The sequence below is a fragment of the Eschrichtius robustus genome, chromosome 1 (assembly GCF_028021215.1).
Source record: "Eschrichtius robustus isolate mEscRob2 chromosome 1, mEscRob2.pri, whole genome shotgun sequence".
In the NCBI taxonomy this organism is placed as follows: domain Eukaryota; kingdom Metazoa; phylum Chordata; class Mammalia; order Artiodactyla; family Eschrichtiidae; genus Eschrichtius; species Eschrichtius robustus.
This window is the reverse complement of record NC_090824.1, coordinates 31,560,467-31,580,672: the sequence shown is the minus strand read 5'-3', so window position 1 is coordinate 31,580,672 and position 20,206 is coordinate 31,560,467. Positions and strand designations below refer to the sequence as shown.

Here is a 20,206-nt window from a genome sequence, read left to right as displayed (position 1 = left end):
ATAATGAAACACCATTTTTTTGCTACTTAATTGGCACTAAAAATGTAGATGACAATACTCAGTGTCAGCGAGATTCTAGAGAACTTGGTACTTTCATATTTTGCTATTAGAGTAATAACAGGTCTAAAAAAAAAAGTACAGATTCTAATGATTCTACGGCTGGGACTCCATACTAAGGAAATAAATACTAAATACTGAAAACTCATGATACACTACAGCCTTATTTAAATAATGTAATCACTACAGCCTTAATGCAAATTGTAAATTGGGAAAAACTTAAGTACAACACAGGGAGAGTTTAAGAAAACAGATATAATCACTCATAGGAATTATTCAGTTAGTAAAATATAAAAAGTCTATAAAAACTAAGTAAACATGGAATAGCGCATACAACAGACATAATACGATAAAGTAAAAGTGTATGAACACAATAATTACAAACTATGGTTTTAAAAATATCTACACACAGGGACTTCCCTGGTGGTCCAGTGGTTAAGACTCCATGCTTCCATGCCACGCGGTGCGGCCAGAAAAAAAAAAATCTACACACAGAAAAAGAAGACAAAGAAAATCCACAACATTGTTATAGTATCTGTAGGGTGGTGATATTGCTGAATGAGGTTGTTTTCCTTTTCTTTATCTTTCAAATTGTCAGTAACTTTACTATTTTAATACTGAGGAATATGCAACTAATAATAGAAAATAAGCTTAGCTACTATTTTAACATTAATCCTTTGTGTTTACAAAATGCATGTGGAAATATTTCAGAGGGAAAATACGGGGGAAAAAGTCATGATAAACTAATTTATACAAATACCTTTATTTTGTCTTTAAATATATATCACAGTAAACATGTGAGGGAGGAAGCTGATCAAGTCCGGTAGGGAAAAGTTTACAAAAGATACATTAAAAATATTCAGACTGAAAGCATGAGCATCCTTACATCCTTTCTCAAAGAACAAGCACATTCTATACAAATGATTGTGACAAAGAATTTTAAAGTTCAAGAGCCTGTCACAGTAATGAGGTAAAATATGGACAAGAGGAGTCTTGCAGGCGTCTCTCTCGTCCAATACTCACTGAAGTCTCATTCGTTTTTCAGGGGGGCCTTTAGTGCCCACAGTCTGTTGAACGTTCTTTGTGGTCTCCTTCTCCTCAGATTTTACAGTTTCTGGTATAGGTTCTGCCTCTTTCTTTGTCTGATCCACTAGACATCAAAAGCAGATATTTTTTGGAGGCGGAGGAGGGTGGAGGGATAAGACCAATTTAGACAACAGTTAATGTGAATGGTTCAGACTCTCAAATTAATTTAGAACTACTTATCTCAAGTTCTAAATTTAGCTGTTTCATCAGGCAGATGTATAAGAACCAATTTACAAACCAAAAACCTGATAATACAAGCAAATTATGATACTAGACAAAAACACATGACATTTAAATAAGACATTATGCATACAAAAGATACATAATTATTCTATGCCAGGTCAATGGATAGTCCAATACCTATTCTCAATGATGAAACAGAAGGCCTTTTATCAAACTTTTGACAACCTCGAATCACCTCAGCTTCTCCACACACCCTCAATACCTGTTCATCCCACTCTAACGCATCTTTCAAATACTAGTATCACTACCACAAAAGCACCACCTTTTGGCAATCAGCAGATCAAAGGTTAGGAGTAACAAACTAGCATTAGAGAGTCTAAAAGGACAAAATGATCATAATTCACCTCACATGTTATGATTGTTACTGAGTTATACAGGTTGTTTGGTCTTATTTCAAGTTTGATAAGAATTATCAGATGAACCATACCTGGGACAGGCTTTTCTCCAGACTTTTGCTGTAATTAAAAAAAAAAAAAAAAAAAAAAAAAAGTGGGGAAGAGGGGTGGAGGAAGAGGAAGAAGAAAACAGGGCAGGTTAGCAAAGCTTTTTGCTTCTTGACGTCATAATTTTCATTAAAATTACACCTGCATGAGAATTACATTATAAATGACTTCATGAAGAGGAACTACTATCCATGTACCATAAAAAAGTAAATTTATCATTTTCTACTTCTTATTCCCCTGTTCCAGAAAAGACACAAATCTAAAACTAGAACAAAAGAATCAAACATAAAAAAAACTCTTGAACATCAACAAAGCCCTCTGCCTCTGCACCGAGGCTACAATGCTTTATAAAAAGTAGCTAAGGGGGCTTCCCTGGTGACACAGTGGTTGAGAATCTGCCTGCCAATGCAGCGGACACGGGTTCGAGCCCTGGTCTGGGAAGATCCCACATGCCGCGGAGCAACTAGGCCCGTGAGCCACAATTACTGAGCCTGCGCGTCTGGAGCCTGTGTTCCGCAACAAGAGAGGTCGTGATAGTGAGAGGCCCGCGCACCGCGATGAAGAGTGGCCCCCGCTTGCCGCAACTAGAGAAAGCCCTCACCCAGAAACGAAGACCCAACACAGCCATAAATAAAAATAAATTAATTAATTAATTAAAAAGTACCTAAGGAGAATCCAATGAGAGGGAATAATGGAGCCTTTCAAGACTCCAGAGGCTTATTTGCATAGGGGATATGAGCTGTAAGTAAGTAGAATGAAATTTGGATGTTTGACTTTTAAAGTTGGCAGGTATGGGACGTAAGGAAAAAGAGGTAGTTTTCTATGAATATAAAGCTTCTGTTGAGTGTACTATTAGACATCAAACAGCAGGAAAAAATGACGGGGGCACTAGGAGTCAGGAACAAGGTCAGATCCTTCATTCTGCACAGCAATTCTTTTACTTCAGTGGGCCCTGTCATCTCCCTGTTCTCACTACCCAAGTTAAATGCTTTAAAACACTTTCCTCCTCCTCTCCCTCCTTCTTCCTCCTCAAGGCTCACAACCTACCCCTCACCCTCAGCCAATAAGGGTGTCAATGCCCCAAGTTCTCTCCCATCTATCTACCTCCAAACTTATTATACCTTTATATACAGACATATATACATAAAAAATACCTCTCTATACTTCCCTGTCATCTCAGAATAAAAGTGTTCTCTTTATTTTTATAAAGTTTAATGCCTCCATTTGTTTTCTGAATTTCTTTCTGAATTTACATGCCCTCCTTAAGCTTCTTATCTATTCCTATGACTAGAGACTACACAATTTTCTGATGTCACATGCTCCAGATTCATGCTACAACGTGCCTACTAGCCCACTCCAACTACAAGTTCTGGGAACCATTACACTTAATAAGACCAAAATTGAGCTTCCCATTATTACCCATTGTACAGAAAAGGTTAACATAGAAGGCCTGAGGCTACTATCCTTAGAAGGGCCAGGCTGCAAGGTTGGCCTTTGGCTGGTATCTGGAAATTTGGATTTCAGGAGGGTTCCCACCATTTTGTAACTGATAATGGCAGTTCATTATGCCTAGACTGTTTGTATAAAAAATGTTGTTTTTGTTGAATACCTGCCTTCCTTCAAAGAATGTGGAATTTTGGTATGTGCTAGGTAGAAGGTACCTACCTGAAAAACCTCCCCCAAAAACGTGGGCACCAAGTCTCTAATGGACTTCCTTAGGCAGAAATATCACTTACATGTTGCTGCATTTTCACTGTTGAGGCAAGAGTGTACTCTGTATGACTCTTCATGGGAAGAAGAGAGTGTGAGGAAGCCTGCAGATGGATTCCTCCAGACTCCACTAACGCCTTTTTTCCTTATATCTGGCTGTATAGCCCTACTATGTCACTGTAATAACTCCCGTGAGTCCTTCAAGCAAATCTCCAAACATGGGGGTGGTCATGGGAACCCCCAACACAACAACATTATTACCTATTTTATGAACATATTAGGATTTAAACATGTCTAAAGTAATTTGAGGGAACTAATAATTTTTCTTTACTTTAAAACAGGAGAGGAAATAGATGGTGTAACATTGAGGAATGAGAAATTGAGAGGGGATATTCTTATACTGCTACCATTGAACCACTTGAACTATATTGGACACTGGACCATATCCAGACATCGAAATAATGTCATTATCTACCTAGTGCACACTGTCTAATCTTTTCTAGTGAATACTGTCACACAAACTAGTAGGATGTGGTTTAAGATGGGAAAACAGAACGGAGGTGGCCTTTCTGACAAAATTTATTAGGTAACTTTGGAATAAACCTAACTGAAGCAATATCCTATGGTGTCCTAGCAGCTTCTGAAAACAGCACTGAAAAGACATTCATAATAAAAGGCACTGAAGGCCTGAACTCCTATCACATCAGTTTTGTTACTTTCAGTAGTAACAAAAGTTAAAATATGGAAAAAGGAGCTTCAAGGAAAAATGCAGGACTTCTCCAATATTCTCCTGAGCACCCCCATAAAGGGGCAACAGCCCTCGGATCCAGAAGTCCTAAGCTACAAATGGTTCTGGGAGACACAATGGGTAAATAGGAGCTCACAGAAGGCTTCAAGGAGACCAAGAATCTATTTTCTTATCCAGATCTGAGGAGAAATGCTGTAGGTTGGAGAAACAAAGAGATTATTAAAAGTTCTAGAGAAAGCCTTCCTTCTCCTAGTTCTGCTACATAGAGTTGACATACTCTCTCTCTTTGAGTTGGCTTTTGGCCCCTGGGTGGTTAAAAGAAGGTGAGGTTCTGGAAAATGACAACTTAAGGATGACTATGGCTAAACCTTTACAAGAAAAATGTAAAAACTCACTGAAATGATATGTAGTCTGCAACCTGCTTAAAATAATTGGGAGGAAATAGGGGAAGAAGAGAGAAAACAAGATTGACCATGCCTGATAACTGTTGAAGCAGGATAATATCAATAGGTACATGGAGGTTTCATTTTTTATTATTCCCTCTATTTTTATACACGTTTCTAAATTTCCATAACTTTCTACAAAGTGAAGTTTTTTTGTTTTAAGATTCAAGAGAGTCTTTGAGCTTTCTACATTGTCCAGCCTAGCTCACCAGGATAGAACAGTATATGGAATTCAAGTCAGGACCCCTAGCCAGAGAAAAAGGAACTGTCATTCAGCTGGAGTACCACAGAACCCAAACACAGCAGTAAGCTATTGAATGTTCTGGAGGTTGGCTTATGAAAATAGAACCCCTAACAACTATATTTAACCCCAAATCTGTTTCTTTTCCTATATTCTGAATTGGGGTTCAACACCAAGTTGATTCTAATCCTAGGCCTGAAACCTCAGAATCATCCATAATGCCAATCTCTCCATATCCAACCACCAAATTTAGGCAATGCTAAATCTGAAATATATCTTGAATCTGTTTCCTCTCTATCTATGGCCACAGAATTAATTCAGGCTTTCCATAATCTAACTTCCTTGACTCCAAACATCACATTTTTTAAAACATCTTTATTGGAGTATAATTGCTTTACAATGGTGTGTTAGTTTCTGCTTTATAACAAAGTGAATCAGTTATACATATACATATATCCCCATATCTCTTCCCTCTTGCATCTCCCTCCCTCCCACCCTCCCTACCCCACCCCTCTAGGTGGTCACAAAGCACCGAGCTGATCTCCCTGTGCTATGCGGCTGCTTCCCACTAACTACCTATTTTACATTTGGTAGTGTATATGTGTCCATGCCACTCTCTCACTTTGTGCCAGCTTACACCTTCCCCCTCCCCATATCCTCAAGTCTGTTCTCTAGTAGGTCTGCATCTTTATTCCCGTCTTGCCCCTAGGTTCTTCATGACCATTTTTTTGTTGTTTCTGAGATTCCATATATATGTGTTAGCATACGGTATTTGTTTTTCTCTTTCTGACTTACTTCACTCTGTATGACAGACTCTAGGTCCATCCACCTCACTGCAAATAACTCAATTTCATTTCTTTTTATGGCTGAGTAATATTCCACTGTATATATGTGCCACATCTTCTTTGTCTGTTCATCTGTCAATGGACACTTAGGTTGCTTCCAAGTCCTGGCTATTGTAAATAGAACTGCAATGAACATTGTGGTACATGACACATTTTCCTATGCATCTTCTATACCATTAATGGTTATCGTCCTAAAACAAACAAGTAACTACATTATTTCCTTGCAACTGTTTTTAAACATTTAATGGGTCCCTACTACCATCATCAATAATTCACAGCTAGTCAGTGCTGAGTGTCAAGAAGATGAGGCAGAGGATATCTCAGTTTACTTCAAGAGAGGATGTATTTGAAAAAGAATGTACAAAAATTACCACTGCTTTCATTTGTCTTTAGTGATGACAGCTATTGTTTTAATACTTCAAGTAACATTTAATGTACCTGGAAATGTATGTTTACAGGAGTGGTACCAGGTTATGGGTTTAAAATAGTGAATAAACACTGGACTATAGAACTAACCACAAACTCCTTTGTGGAGCATATACAATTCTTCTCAATATGACCTTAATCAAAATTTTAAGTCTCATATTTCACTACCCTTCCCTTCACAAACACATAAGAGTAATAAAACTTCAGAGTATTTTCTGGTCCCTTTCCTTTTTTTTACAGGTACATTGAGGTATAACTGATACACGAAAAAAACCTGCACATATTTGATATACACAATTTGATGAGTTTGGACATATACATACACCTGTGATACCATCACCACAATCAAGGTAATAAACATATCTATCACCTCCAAAAGATTTCTTCTGCTCCTTTAGTTTGGGGTTTGTGTGTGCGTGTGTGTTAAGAACACTCAATATGAGATCCACCCTCTTACCAAGTTTTTAAGTGCACAACACCATATTGTTAACTGTAAGCAGTATGTTGTACAGCAGATCTCTACAACTTATTCATCTTATATAACTGTAACTTTACAGCCTTTTTAGAACTCCCTATTTTCCCCTTCTTCCATCCTCTGGCAACCACTATAATATTTTCTGCATCTGTAAGTCTATTTTAGATACCTCATGTAAGTGAAATCATATAGTATTCATCCTTCTGTGACTGACATCTCAATTAGCACAATATCTTCCAGGTTCATCCATGACACCACAAATGGTACAATTTCCTTCTTTTTTAAGGCTGAATAATATTCAACTATATGTATATCTCACAGTTTCTTTATCCATTCATCTGTTGATGGACATTAGGGCTATTTCCATACCTTGGCTATTGTGGATAATGCTAAATATTCACAAAAATAATAAATGGGAATACAGATAGCTCAGGTTTCAAACTATATTACAAAGCTACAGCAATCAAAACAGTATAGTATTGGCATAAAAACAGACATAGATCAATGGAACAAAATAGAGAGCCCAGAAATAAACCCATGCATATATGGTCAGTTAATTTACACCACACACAAAAATTAACTAAGAATGGATTTAAGACTGGAATGTAAGATCTGAAACCATAAAACTCCCAGAAGAAAACATAGGCAGTAAGCTCCTTGACATCAGTCTTGGTGATCAGTTTTTGGGTTTGACATGAAAAGCAAATGCACCAAAAGCAAAAATAAACAAGTGGGACTACATCAAACCAAAAAGCTTCTGCACAGCAAAGTAAGTCATCAACAGAATGAAAAGGCAACCTACAAAATGGAAGGAAATATTTTCAAATTGCATATCTGATAAGAAGTTAATATCCAAAATATATAAAGAACTCATACATCTCAACAGTGAAAAAACAAACAATTCAATTAAAAAATGGGCAGAGGACCTGAATAGATATTTTTCCAAAGAAGACATACAGATGGCCAACAGGTAAGTGAAAAGTTGCTCAACATCAGTAATCATCAGGGAAATGCAAATCAAAACCACAATGAGATATCACTTCATAGTTGTTATAATGGTTACCATAGAAAAGACAAGAAGTAACAAGTGTTGGTGAGGATATAAAAAAAAGGGAATACTTGTGTACTGTTGGTGGCAATATAAATTGGTGCAGCCAATTTGGAAAACAGTACAGAGGTTCCCCAAAAAATTAAAAACAGAACTACCATATGATCCAGCAATCCCACTTTTGGGTATATATTTGAAGGGAATGAATACAGGATCTCGAATGGACACCTGCATTCCCACATTCACTGCAGCATTATCCACAATAGCCAAGGTATGGAAACAACCTACATGTCTGTCAACAGAATGGGTAAAGAAGATGTGAGATATAGATATGTGTGTGTGTGAGAGAGACATATGTGATACACACGCACACATATACAGGAATATTATTTAGTCATGAGAAAGAAGGATATCCTGCCATTTGTGAAAGGATGAACCTGGAGAGCATTATACTAAGTGGAGTCAGACAGGCAAATATGATATATCACATCACTTATATGTGGAATCTAAAATTTTCAAACTCCTACAGAGAGCACAGCAGTGCCTGCCAGTGGCTGAGGGGGTGGGGGAAATGGGGAGATGTTGGTGAAAGGTATAAGATGAAATAAGTTCTGGAAATCTAATACACAACATGGTAATTATAGTTAGTAACATTGTATTATATATTTGAAAGTTGCTAAGAGAGTAAAACTTAAATGAACTCACTATAAAAAAGAACAGTAATTATGTGACATGACAGAGATGTTTGCTAATGCTATGGCGGTAATCATTTTGCAGTATATAAGTGTATCAAATCAACAGGTTGTACACCTTAAACTTACCCAATGTTACACCAATTATACCTCGATAAAGCTGATAACAAAAAGTTTATCCCTAAGTATGTTTTTGATGCTACTGTAAGTGGGATTTTCTTGATATCCTTTACTGATAGTTGTTAGTATATAGAAGTACAACTGATTTTTGTGTGTTGATTTTGTATCCTGCAACTTCACTGAATTCATGTATTAGTTATAACAGTTTTTTAATGGAGTCTTTAGGGTTTGCTATGTATAAGATCATATCATCTGCAAACAGATAATTTTACTTCTTTTCCCATTTGGATCCCTTTTACTGCCTAATTTCTCTGGCTAGGTCTCCCAGCACTATGCTGAATAGAATTGTGGAGGGTGGATATCCTTGTTCCTGATCTTAGAGAAAAAGATTTGTTCTTCACCACTGAATATGATGATAGCCGTGGGTCTGTTATACGTGGCTTTTATGATGTTGAGGTACATTCCTTTTATACCTAGTTTGCTGTTTTTATCATAAAAAGATGCTGAATTTTCCCAAATGCTTTTTCTGCATCTATTGAGACGATCATGTGATTTTTATCCTTCATCCTGATAATGTAGTGTATCATACTGATTGATTTTAGTATGTTGAACCATCTCTGCACCCCAGGGATAAATCCCACTTGATCATGATATATGATCCTCTTAATGGGCTATCGCATTTGATTTGCTAGTATTTCATTGAGAATTTTTGCCTCTATTTTTATTGGACTGTAGTCTTCTTGTCTTGTAGTGTCTTTTGGTCTTTGGTAACAGAGTAATGCTGGCCTCATAAAATGAATTTGGAAGTGTTCCCTCCTCTTTAATTTTTTTGGAAGAGTTTGAGAAGGATTGGTGTTAATTCTCTTTAAATGTCTGGTAGAATTCACCCATGAAGTCATCTGTTCCTAGACATTTCTTTGGGAAGTTTGTGATTACTGATTCAGTCTCCTTACTCATTATTGGTCTGTTCAGATTTTCTATTTCTTCATGACTCAGTCTTGGTAGGTCATACGTTCTAGGAATTTCTTATAGGTTACCCAATTTCTTGGCATATAAACTGTTTAGAGTAGTCTCTTATGATCATTTTACTTCTGTGGCATCAGTAGTAACATCTCTTCCATTTCTAACTTTATTTGAGTCTCCTCTCTTTGTTAGTCTAGCTAAAAGTTGGTCAATTTTGTTTATCTTTTCAAAACACCATCTCATAGTTTCCTTGCTTTTTTGTTGTTGTTGTTGTTTTTATTGAAGTATAGTTGATTTAAAATGTTCTGTTAGTTTCTGGTGTATCACTGATTCTTTTCTATTGTTTTTCTAGTCTCTATTTCATAATTTTTAATCTTTGTAATTTCTTTCCTTCTGCTAACTTATAAGTGGAAATTAAACAACACACTCCTGAACAACCAGTAGGCCGAAGAAGGAATCAAAAGGGAAATCAGAAATTATCTGGAGAGAAATTAAAATGAAAATACAACATACCAAAACTTATGGGATGCAGGAAAAGAAGTACTAAGAGGGAAGTTTATAGCAATAAATCCTACATTAAAAAGAAGGAAAGATCACAAACAATCTAACTTTACACCTCAAGAAACTAGACAAAGAACAAACTAAGGGATTTTCTTGGTTTCTGAGTATGTGTTCATTAATCACCTTTCATGTTTTTGGTTTTGCATTTTCTGTTCACATTTTCTAGATCAGCACTGCCCAAAATATAATGTGAGTCACAAATACAAGCTATATATGTAATTTAAAATTTTCTAGTAGTCACATTTTCAGAAAGAAACAGATGAATTCTATTATTTTTAACCAAATATATCTAAAATAGTATCACTGACATATAACCAATATTTTTAACTATTAATGAAATATTTTATAAATTTTTCTGTACTAAGTGCTTGAACCCAGTATGTATTTCACACATTACACAACTCAAGTTGGACTAGCTGTGTTTCAAATGCACAATAGTCACATGTGCCTAGGGGTTACTGTACTGTGAAGGTCTAGGTGTTCTGCCACGAATGGCCAACCACACCTAACCTCATACACTCTGTAGTCACTACTCATTATCTTACACACAGCTATAATTCATTTATTTATTTATTCAACAGACTGTTTCATCTTCAAGCGCAATGCATGAGATTTCTCTAAACTGGTTTTTTGGTCCTGAGTTCCAGCTGTGGCCTCTGCTCCCTTCACTACCACGTCACCATTCCAACAGTACATCTCATCCAGTAGAGTCAGGGAAGGGGGAAGGAAAGGCCTATTCTAAAGTCATCTCAGGGTGTGAAAAATCTCAGTCTAAAACAACCCTCGAAAATCTCTTAAATAGGCCCTCCACAGGAAAAACATGACCTTGTGTGTACACAGCCCTGTAAAGATAAGTAAGAGCTGAGACAAACCATAAGAATAACATGTTCACATATTCCATCTCACACTTACTTCTCTGCAAAAGCTCATTTAATACCACAGTACGTGGACCTGCTATTGTTGTTGGAATGCCCAAGACAACATAATGGAATTCATATAACTCCAACACCAGTATATGTTATATGTCTATTTATTATTACTCCTGCCTCCTCCATTTATCATGCCAAACCCTCCACATCAAATGTACTATTCTTTTTATTACAAAGTTTTTATTATTCTATCATTTAAGGACTTAAATACCCTCTACATCAGGCTGGAAGGCAGCACATACAGTAAAAACAGCATGAGTTTCAAATTCTAGTTCTGTTACCATCTATGACACTTTCAGCAACCTTCTGAATGAGAATATTATCTATATTCAGTCCTCATAGTTTACAAAGATTCAATGAGGAATTAAACTTTAGAGCACAGAACAGTACTAATTCCATTCCCTTTACCACCTCCTCCATTAAGTCCTTGAAAAACCTTCCTTTGACTCGGAGATCATTTTTTTAACTGACGAGGAAAATCAGTATTTTTAGGTCACATCTGAAACAGTTCTCAATTAAAAATAAATATGCCAGGAAAAAGTGTTGAATCAAAATTAACCACATGCATTCTCATTACCTGCACAAATTTGGGTGGAAATTTTTGTCTAAGGTCTAGGAGTAAAGCATCCACACGCTGTCTCTGAAAAATAGAGCTTGGTTCTTCTTTCCTTTTGACTTTAGGTTTGACTTTATCTATTAAAATATAAAGTCCAAATCAAAACATTGTCTAACTACTTTGGTGCCTTATATTTTACAAATCTTTGTCTGCCATGAATATATTCAAATTTCATGCCATGAATATATTCAAATTTCATTATTTTTAATGTCTGCTATTCCAAAGATAATCGCCCCAAATCCGTTAAACATAGCATATACAGAGAAGCATTCAAACTCTCCCTCTGAAATGAGGTTAAAATTCTAACATTTAAAAAGCTGATATATCTTTTAAAGACATTTCAGTTTTAGCATGTAAACATGGATAAACATCGTTCTTATGTTTCCAGAATTACTTAATTATGGAAAATTTTAAGGCTAAATTTTCCATAATTACCTAAGTCACATTCAGATTATTGTTTTGAAATTATCTTGTGTATATTTTAAGTGTATTAAATGGACTTTTCCCACAAAACCTAATAGGTACAAATGGAAAATGCAACTTTCATAAAACTCAAGTAACCATACTCAATTATGAAGACTATAATCCACAGGAAAAAACAGGGCAAACAACAGAAGATCATAAAGACAAGAGAGAAAAGAACTTGCAAGGAAAATTATGAAGCTCATCACATGTGGGATTTTCCTTGGGAGGGGAGTGTGCTGGTGGACTGTCTATATAAGGACAGGGTTCCAGTTAAGTTTTACTCCAAACATTTCATTAGGGTAGGGGCAAAGAGCTCTTGGGAGAAGTTTATTCAACTGATGCAAACTTTCCTAAGTCAAATGTTGTCGCTGGGACCTACTATTACGAATAAATATAACTGTATCTCAAAGACCATTCATTCCACGGGTCTGAATTTTATTTAAAGGCTACCTTTTCCATAGTAATTCATTTTAAGTTGCTATTTCTCTAGAAAGAAATGCAGAATATAGGTATACTGCTATAGATACATTTCTAGAAGTACTTTTATTGGTAAAATATGGTGCAGAACAAGTAGCAGATTAGCAGCTATGGCAACTAAAGGACCTGGCATCACGACAGGCGGTAACATGGAAAGATCAGAAAACAGACTGGTCATCTGGAGATAGGGCTTTAAGAGCATCTCCCCTGTTTCAAAAACTTGGAAGACTTGGGTTCCAGATTTCAAGATGACTCAACAGTTTGGTAAGCAGGAAATATCATCATTACTCATTCCTCATCACTGATTTCCCCTACATGTCCTAAATATTTTAAAACCTTGCATCAACTTATCAAAGATTATCAGGTACCAAAGAGATTAAAATTTGTACCTGTTCCTATGGGAATGCTATTACTACCACATCTAGTTACATGAATCATAGCTCCGACAATGTCATCATCCTACGAAACCTTCCTATGGAGAAGTAAAACACAGCTAGAAATCATCAATAGCTATTTTCCGAAAGAAAGCAGCTTCATTCTCCAAGTAACAAAAAGTGTTTTAGGAGGGTCTCGGTGTCCCACCTACCTTGCTCTTCATGATCTTTGAAGTGCCACCAATACCCTTTGGAAGGATGATATCGACAGTATGACATAGCTTCATCAAAAGCTGACTGAATGCCATGTACCGCAGTAAGCTTATAAAGAGAAAACAATTCTGAATTTCTCATCAATCGTCCAAAATTTACAGAGTGAACACAAAATATTACATATGCAAAGACAGTAATTCTTCTGCTTTTCAGAACCTGAATCACTATGTATCTAGGGGTGGTATATACTTTGAACATGGAGTTGGCCCATAGGAACCAATGCTTAAGATATTCTAATAGTCAACACTTTATACCAACTTACACAAGGGAGAGGAGTTCCTGTTTAATTCTCGGTAGCAAGGTAGTTCAGTTAGAAGTTTTCTTTAATGTTTAAAGTATGTAAAGACACTCACCACTCTAGAGTTTATAACTGATCCCAAGTCCGGTGCCTGATAGATCACTCCGGCAATAATATAGTAATCAGCCAGTGGGATAACTAAAGCAGTGGGGAAAAAAAAAGTTTATCAATATAGCTATGCACACAAACTGCTAAATATATTTCCATAAAAAGAACAACTAAAGTTTGACATTTTCCCATACTAAAGCTTCAGATAGGGTTTGGCAAGTCCTGTTTTTGTAAATAAAGTTATATAGGAAAATAACCACACTCATTCATTTGCTTTATTATCTAAGGCTGCTATGGCACTAGTTGAATAGTTGTCTCAGAGACCATGAGGCCCACAAAGCCTAAAGTATTTAGTCTCTGGACCTTCACAGAAAAAGTCTGCTAAAAAAAATTTGCCCTAGGAGCAGTGTTTCTTAAACTTTAACGTGCATTTGAATCACCTGAGTATCTTGTTAAAATCAGATTCTTACTCAGTAGGGACAATGCATTTCTAACAAGTTCCTAAGTGATCCGAGGCTGCTGTCAGTCAACCACACTTTGGGGAATAAGACCTTAGAGCAAGAGAGATTTAGGGCCCAGGATGAAGATACCAGACACACTGAACTTGCCTCTGTGCCCCAGTCCGAGGTCCTAAAGAATAAAACAGCGGCTAGTGAGGCTGGTGCCATCTTCTGTCGTTTCTGTACCTGGAACCCTTTCATCATGGAACTCTTGTCTCCAGCTTTGTCTTTCTTCTAAGTTTCTCGTTTTCTCTGGGCAGAGACTCTAGATCTTTGACTTTTTTTTTTTTTTAATTTATTTATCTTTATTTATTTATTTTTGGCTGTGTTTGGTCTTTGTTGCAGTGCGTGGGCTTCTCATTGCGGTGGCTTCTCTTGTTGCGGAGCACGGGCTCTAGGCGCTCGGGCTTCAGTAGTTGTGGCTCGCGGGCTCTAGAGCGCAGGCTCAGTAGTTGTGGCGCACGGGCTTAGCTGCTCTGCGGCATGTGGGACCTTCCCGGACCAGGGCTCGAACCCGTGTCCCCTGCACTGGCAAGCAGATTCTTAACCACTGCGCCACCAGGGAAGTCCTAGATCTTTGACTTTGAAAGTAAATTTGGATTCTTGACTCTGGAACCACAACTTCAGTAGCAAGTCATTCTCTGGAATCAATACTAGGGGGAAGGTTATTCTCAAAGGTCTTGATGAGAGTATCTAATTTAAGAGATATAGCTGGTCATCTCTGGAATAGGTGACTAGCTCTTTGATTCAAAATCAAGTCTGAATTCTATACTTTTCAGTATGATTTCTAAAGCAAGTTTTTGTCTGGTAATTTTGGTTGAATGTGTCAATGAGGATTTTCCATTGATCTTTTATGAATGTGGTGCAACTGCATGTATCATGAATTAAACCTGATTTCCTTCTGAGAGACTAGAATTTTGACAGGCAGAGGACATCTACATGATCAGCCCTCAATAAAAATTCTGGACTCAGAGTCTCAGTCTTCCCCGAGCTCTGAGCAGACATATTACACACATGGGGCTGCATTTCACTACTAGAGGGAAGGTGCACTTGGTGTGGCCCCTCACAGAAGGGAAAGCATAGGAAGCGTACACATGGATTCCTACAAATCCCTAAAACAGAACCCAATCCACAAAACTAAGAACATATAGCTCAGGAGTAAATAAATCATGGTATTTTAAGAAGAAAATAATGCCTAAAGTTTACATATTTTACCTTGAGTAGGGGACTGCCGTTGTTGCTTCCGAACGATAAAAAGAATGGGCTCTTGAGCATGTAAAAGGATGTATTCCACTCCAACCATCTGACTGAAAACAGGACACAGACATTCAGAGATCTATGAATGCCCTACAAACAATTCTGTAGAACATTCAAATTATCACATAAAAGTATAGCAACACTGTAAACAGGATAAAACTGCCTATGTTTGATATTAAAAATTGGCTGTTCAATGAAACTGGCTATTTTTCCCAGGTAGGTGGGGCACAGATAAAGTAAGATTTTGTTTTTAAACAACAACAAAATTTCTCTACAAAAATCCATGATGAACTTAAATCGGAGTATTTTCAGTCATGAAAGTACAATGAACCTACATTTCAAAAAAGGCAACCAAAATACCAGGATGCTTCCTGACCAAGGAGATCTATAAATATATATAAAATATAAAAATATACATGAACACTATACCTGTCTTAATATAGATCGCTACTATATATTGTACCCAACCAGAAAACATCAAAAACCTTACCCTCACCCCCAACATATTTTTTCCTGACATACTATGTTTAAAAGCAACACCAAGGTATCTCAGTAAATGTAAATATTTACCTCATAACAAAAGCTATTTAAAATACCAGAAATTTAATTTCTTAGATCCCCTGCTCCCCATGTTTAGCTGACAGATGAAAAACTTCATTACACAGTTGTTTCAGAAACTTTTGTAATAGTAATAAATTCTTAATTATTTAGCATCCCAAGTCTGAAGAATCTTGCTAAATTTGGCTAAAATTTTGTTTGTCAAACAAAGAAAAATCTACTGTAAACTCGACTGTGGTTTAAGACATTAAATTAGATGTAGAGGAGACAACACATATAGTTACCTGGTTAAGGACAACAGTTGCATTGCTGAAATCAATAAGATTTACATCTAAACCTCAGAGTTGCATTTTAACTGGACAGTAATATGTGAAGTTATAAAGAAAAGACTTCCTAGGTTACAAGTGACTACTAGTAATTCCTTTGCATGTCAAATTTGCACAAACCCAAACAAAACTCCGGTTCTTCCAAAACTTCTACTCTGTACTTCATGATCCACAGCTGGAAAGAACTATTCATTACTAAATCTGCAGTTGGCAAAGATGCTACCTTCTTATAATAACTTACTTTAAGTGTTCTAATGTTAGCCTCTGCATTTTGACCACTTCATTATTACATGTCCTGTCATAAAAAGGATTACTTCTTTCTGAAAAGTAATCCAGGACACTTCCACTGTTCAAAATAGGGATCCAGGAACTGTCAACCCAAGAGATTCCCAGCAGATTATCTATAGAAAGGAAACAAAATGATAAAGGATGAGAAAAGAGAAAAAAATCCAATCCAACAAACATTTATTATGCATATAATGTAGGAGGCACTATGAATATAAGGATGACGTGGACCCTAACCTACATACCCTCACCGTCCAGCAGAAGAGATAAGTATGCAAGAAAGCAATGACAACACAAGATCCATAATAAAGGTATGAATAAATGTGTTATGAGAGCACAGTGGAGCGAGCAGAATACCTTACCTGAGGGAACAGGAATGATTTTTCATGGGGTGAGGAGGAGGTGGGTTTTAGCACTATATGTTAAAGAATAAATAGAGGCTCACCATGGAGAAAAGAGAGGCAAAGTAATTCCAAGCAGAGGTAATGCATATACAAAGGTAGGGAAATATAAAAGTATATTATATGTTTAATTGGGAGATTCTGATTGACATATATACACTAATATGTATAAAAGAGATAACTAATGAGCCTGCTGTATAAAAAATAAATAAAATTCAAAGACTCAATAAATAAATAAAAGTATATTATATGTTTAAAGAATAACTCAATTACGTGAAGAAGTTATAGGATTTGAAATCTAGAGAGGTCTTTCAAAATATTGGAAATCCTGAGTTTTTATAATGTTGGCAACTAATTCAAAAATTTTCAGACAATATGTATGCCAAAGGAAACACATCCATTGCCACTAGTGGGAGATCTTCCAATTAAAGAGACAGAAATAAGTTAGGAATCTATTATTATAGATGAGATAATAAAGATGTAAAAGGGGCAAATGAAAAGTAGAATGCCCTTAATTACAGCCATACAATTTCATATTTTAAAGAATTAAACCTTAAATTTTTCAAAATAGAAAAAGAAAAAGAAAAGACATGATAAGTAGGGCTAGATAGCTTTAATTAATGAGCTTTTATTGGGTACTGGCTGCAATGTGTCATACCACTGACAGTACTAAATCCCACTAGCTGTAAGTCATGAAACATCAAACTGCCTATATAATTACTGGTTGAAGGAGGAAGAATGGAAAACTTCAACCTCCCCATGCCTTAGTTTTCTCATCTATAAAATAGGGATTATAATAGTATCTCCATGCTAGATTATATACGTAAAATGCTTAGTACATTGTAATAACCCAATAAATGTTCATTATGATGATGATGGTGGTAGTGCTGGTAGTCAATTTCTTTTAAGATTAATATGAACAAACTTATTTCTGGCTTAACCAAAGGCTGTCCTAGTTTGTGCCTCTTTTTTTTTTTTTCTAGTTTATGCACTTTTAAAAAAAATAGAAACATCTTTCATTCTCAAAAGGGTATAGGTTTACTAGATATTCAAATGGTCACGCTAGATTAAACTCATTTCAAATGTCACTAATCTCTGCAAAGGCTGTCTCTACTTTGCAAGGCAGAAATAACGGTTTCTTTCTCTATGTCCTCATAGTGGTTTCTATATAGTTTTATTATTAATTATTAATAACCCACAAATACAAATGTTTTCCCATTAAATGTTGAGTTTTTTAAGGAACGGGGGCTGTGGGTTACTCATCAGAACTAGCACAGGACCTGTTTGGTAAGAATTAGAAAATGTTTATTAATTCATGATTAAGGGCTAAGGACAAGTTACTCCACTGGTCATAAATTTACACACACTCCAGTATCCAAGGATGTTCAGTTACAAACTAGTTAACTGGGGTTAAGAGGGTGGTGTGTGGCTGTGAAATAGGATATATTAGTTCTCCCACATAGAAACTACCTGTGACCACAGCCCAATAAAGAGAATACACTACCAAAACAAGCAGACCCCAACTATTTCTTACCATCTCCACTGTTACCACCCTAGTCTGAGCCACCTCCAAATCTCCATGCATTACAAAAATGCCTTCCTAACCGGTCTCCCTAATTCTACCTTTGCCCTCCTACAGTGTTCTCAGCAGCCAAGGTGATCCTAAAAAAAAGTAAGTCAAGTTACGTTCATCCCCTCTGGTCAAAACCCTCCAGTGGTTCTCTATTTTACTCAGAGGACAAACCAAAGGCCTTACCACGGCCTACAATTCCTGTATGATCAAGCCACCACACCAATTCTCTCTCTGACCTCATCTACTTCCCGCCTCCTCTCTCACTGCGCTTCAGCCATACTGGCCCCCTGGCTGTTCTTCGGACATGTTCCCACCTTAGAGCCTTTGCAATGGCCCTAACAAATCTAAATAAAAAGTTAAAAGTTATGAAAGCTAAATAGCCTGATGGACTAAATGTTTCTCTTTTTTATTCAGAAGCAAGGGAGAGCATATTGGCATGGCTCTAATACAGCTCTCTAACAATCAGCAAGTAATGAAATTAGGTACTTGATATTCTCACTCATAACGAAAGACAAACATATAGTAAACATTATCCAGAACTGCTGAAGATCACTGGACATTTTGACAATATATAAATGACAATATATTTGTAATATGTGTGCTAGACTCCAATTTGGTTAATATAGAAAAAGAAACCTCAAACGTCAGGAATAAGGTAGGCCCCAGGCCAAGTGCCAAGAATGAACCAAACACTGTCGGCTCACGACCCCACCCCCTTCTCTGTGGTTCCTTCACCTGGACAGAACAGCCCCAACACTGCTGTAGAGATACGTATGTAGGACAACACCGCAGGGCTCAAAGCCCAGAGCTTCTTCCAACCCCTTCGTTTTGACGCTTCTAAGAGACTCCTGAAGAACTGCGAAAATCTAGGCAACTTTTCGACAGATTGGCGCTTTGGGTCGTTCACAGAAAACATTCCAAAGAGCTTGGGAGACACCACAAAGGAACCGGAATCTTGCCCTCAAGAGCTATAAATCCTTAAACCAGATTCCAAACAATCAGGAAACAAAGGGGACAGCACAGGTTACCTCGGATATCCACCGCCGCCATAGTTCCGAAGGCGTTCTCAGGTTCTTCTTCCGGCGCAGAGTAAACGTAACAAGTCTGAGACGAAAGAGCTCTGCTGCAGAGCAGAGGAATGTTAAGGAGGAACCAAAAGAGGGGAGGAGACTGAGAGGCCAGGAAGACAGGGCAGGGAAAGGGAAGAAGCGGAGAGAATAGGAGGTGGAGCGGGGCGGGGCTGAGGGGCGGGGCTGAGAGAGGGTGGGGCGGGCTGGGAGGTGCAGCGGGGCGGGGAAGAGGGGAGGGGCGGAGAGAAGGGGTGGGGCGGGGCTAGGAGGTGGGGCGGGGCTAGGAGGTGGGGCGGGGCAAGGAGGAGGGGGGCGGGATGGAGCCGGGAAGTAGAGTTGGGTGGGGAGGAGAGGGGTGGGACGAGGCAGAGAAGGGCGGGGCGGGGCTGGGAGGTGGAGCGCGGTGGGGAGGGAAGGGGTAAGAAGGGGAGGGAGAGGCTAGGAGCCGCTAGCAGTAAGGAGAGAGCAGCGCCAAAGGAAGGAGAGGTAGAGGCAGGGCACACTACCGGGGTAAAAATTTGGAGACTCTGAGGAAAAACAGAGTGAGCAGAGCCCTGCCCAACGTCCACCACTGAGGGATTCGAAAATTCGACCTTGATCTCCTGTGATCGTTTACAAGAACAAATTCTGATTGTGCAGAGTTGGGGGTGGTAAC

At 37.6% G+C, this 20,206-nt stretch overlaps 1 protein-coding gene across 1 annotated transcript; it reads right to left on the bottom strand.

Annotated features, from left to right (window-relative positions):
• Positions 1 to 801: 801 nt before the first annotated feature.
• On the bottom strand, positions 802 to 19,607 carry MED6 (mediator complex subunit 6). The gene is made up of 8 exons (XM_068563163.1): positions 19,510 to 19,607; positions 16,464 to 16,623; positions 15,297 to 15,388; positions 13,589 to 13,671; positions 13,175 to 13,283; positions 11,608 to 11,723; positions 1,814 to 1,841; positions 802 to 1,207 (listed from the first exon to the last, which is right to left on the bottom strand). Exons 1-8 carry the CDS (start codon positions 19,529 to 19,531, stop codon positions 1,077 to 1,079), a joined length of 741 nt encoding a protein of 246 aa, XP_068419264.1. The 5' UTR covers positions 19,532 to 19,607; the 3' UTR covers positions 802 to 1,076.
• Positions 19,608 to 20,206: the final 599 nt, after the last annotated feature.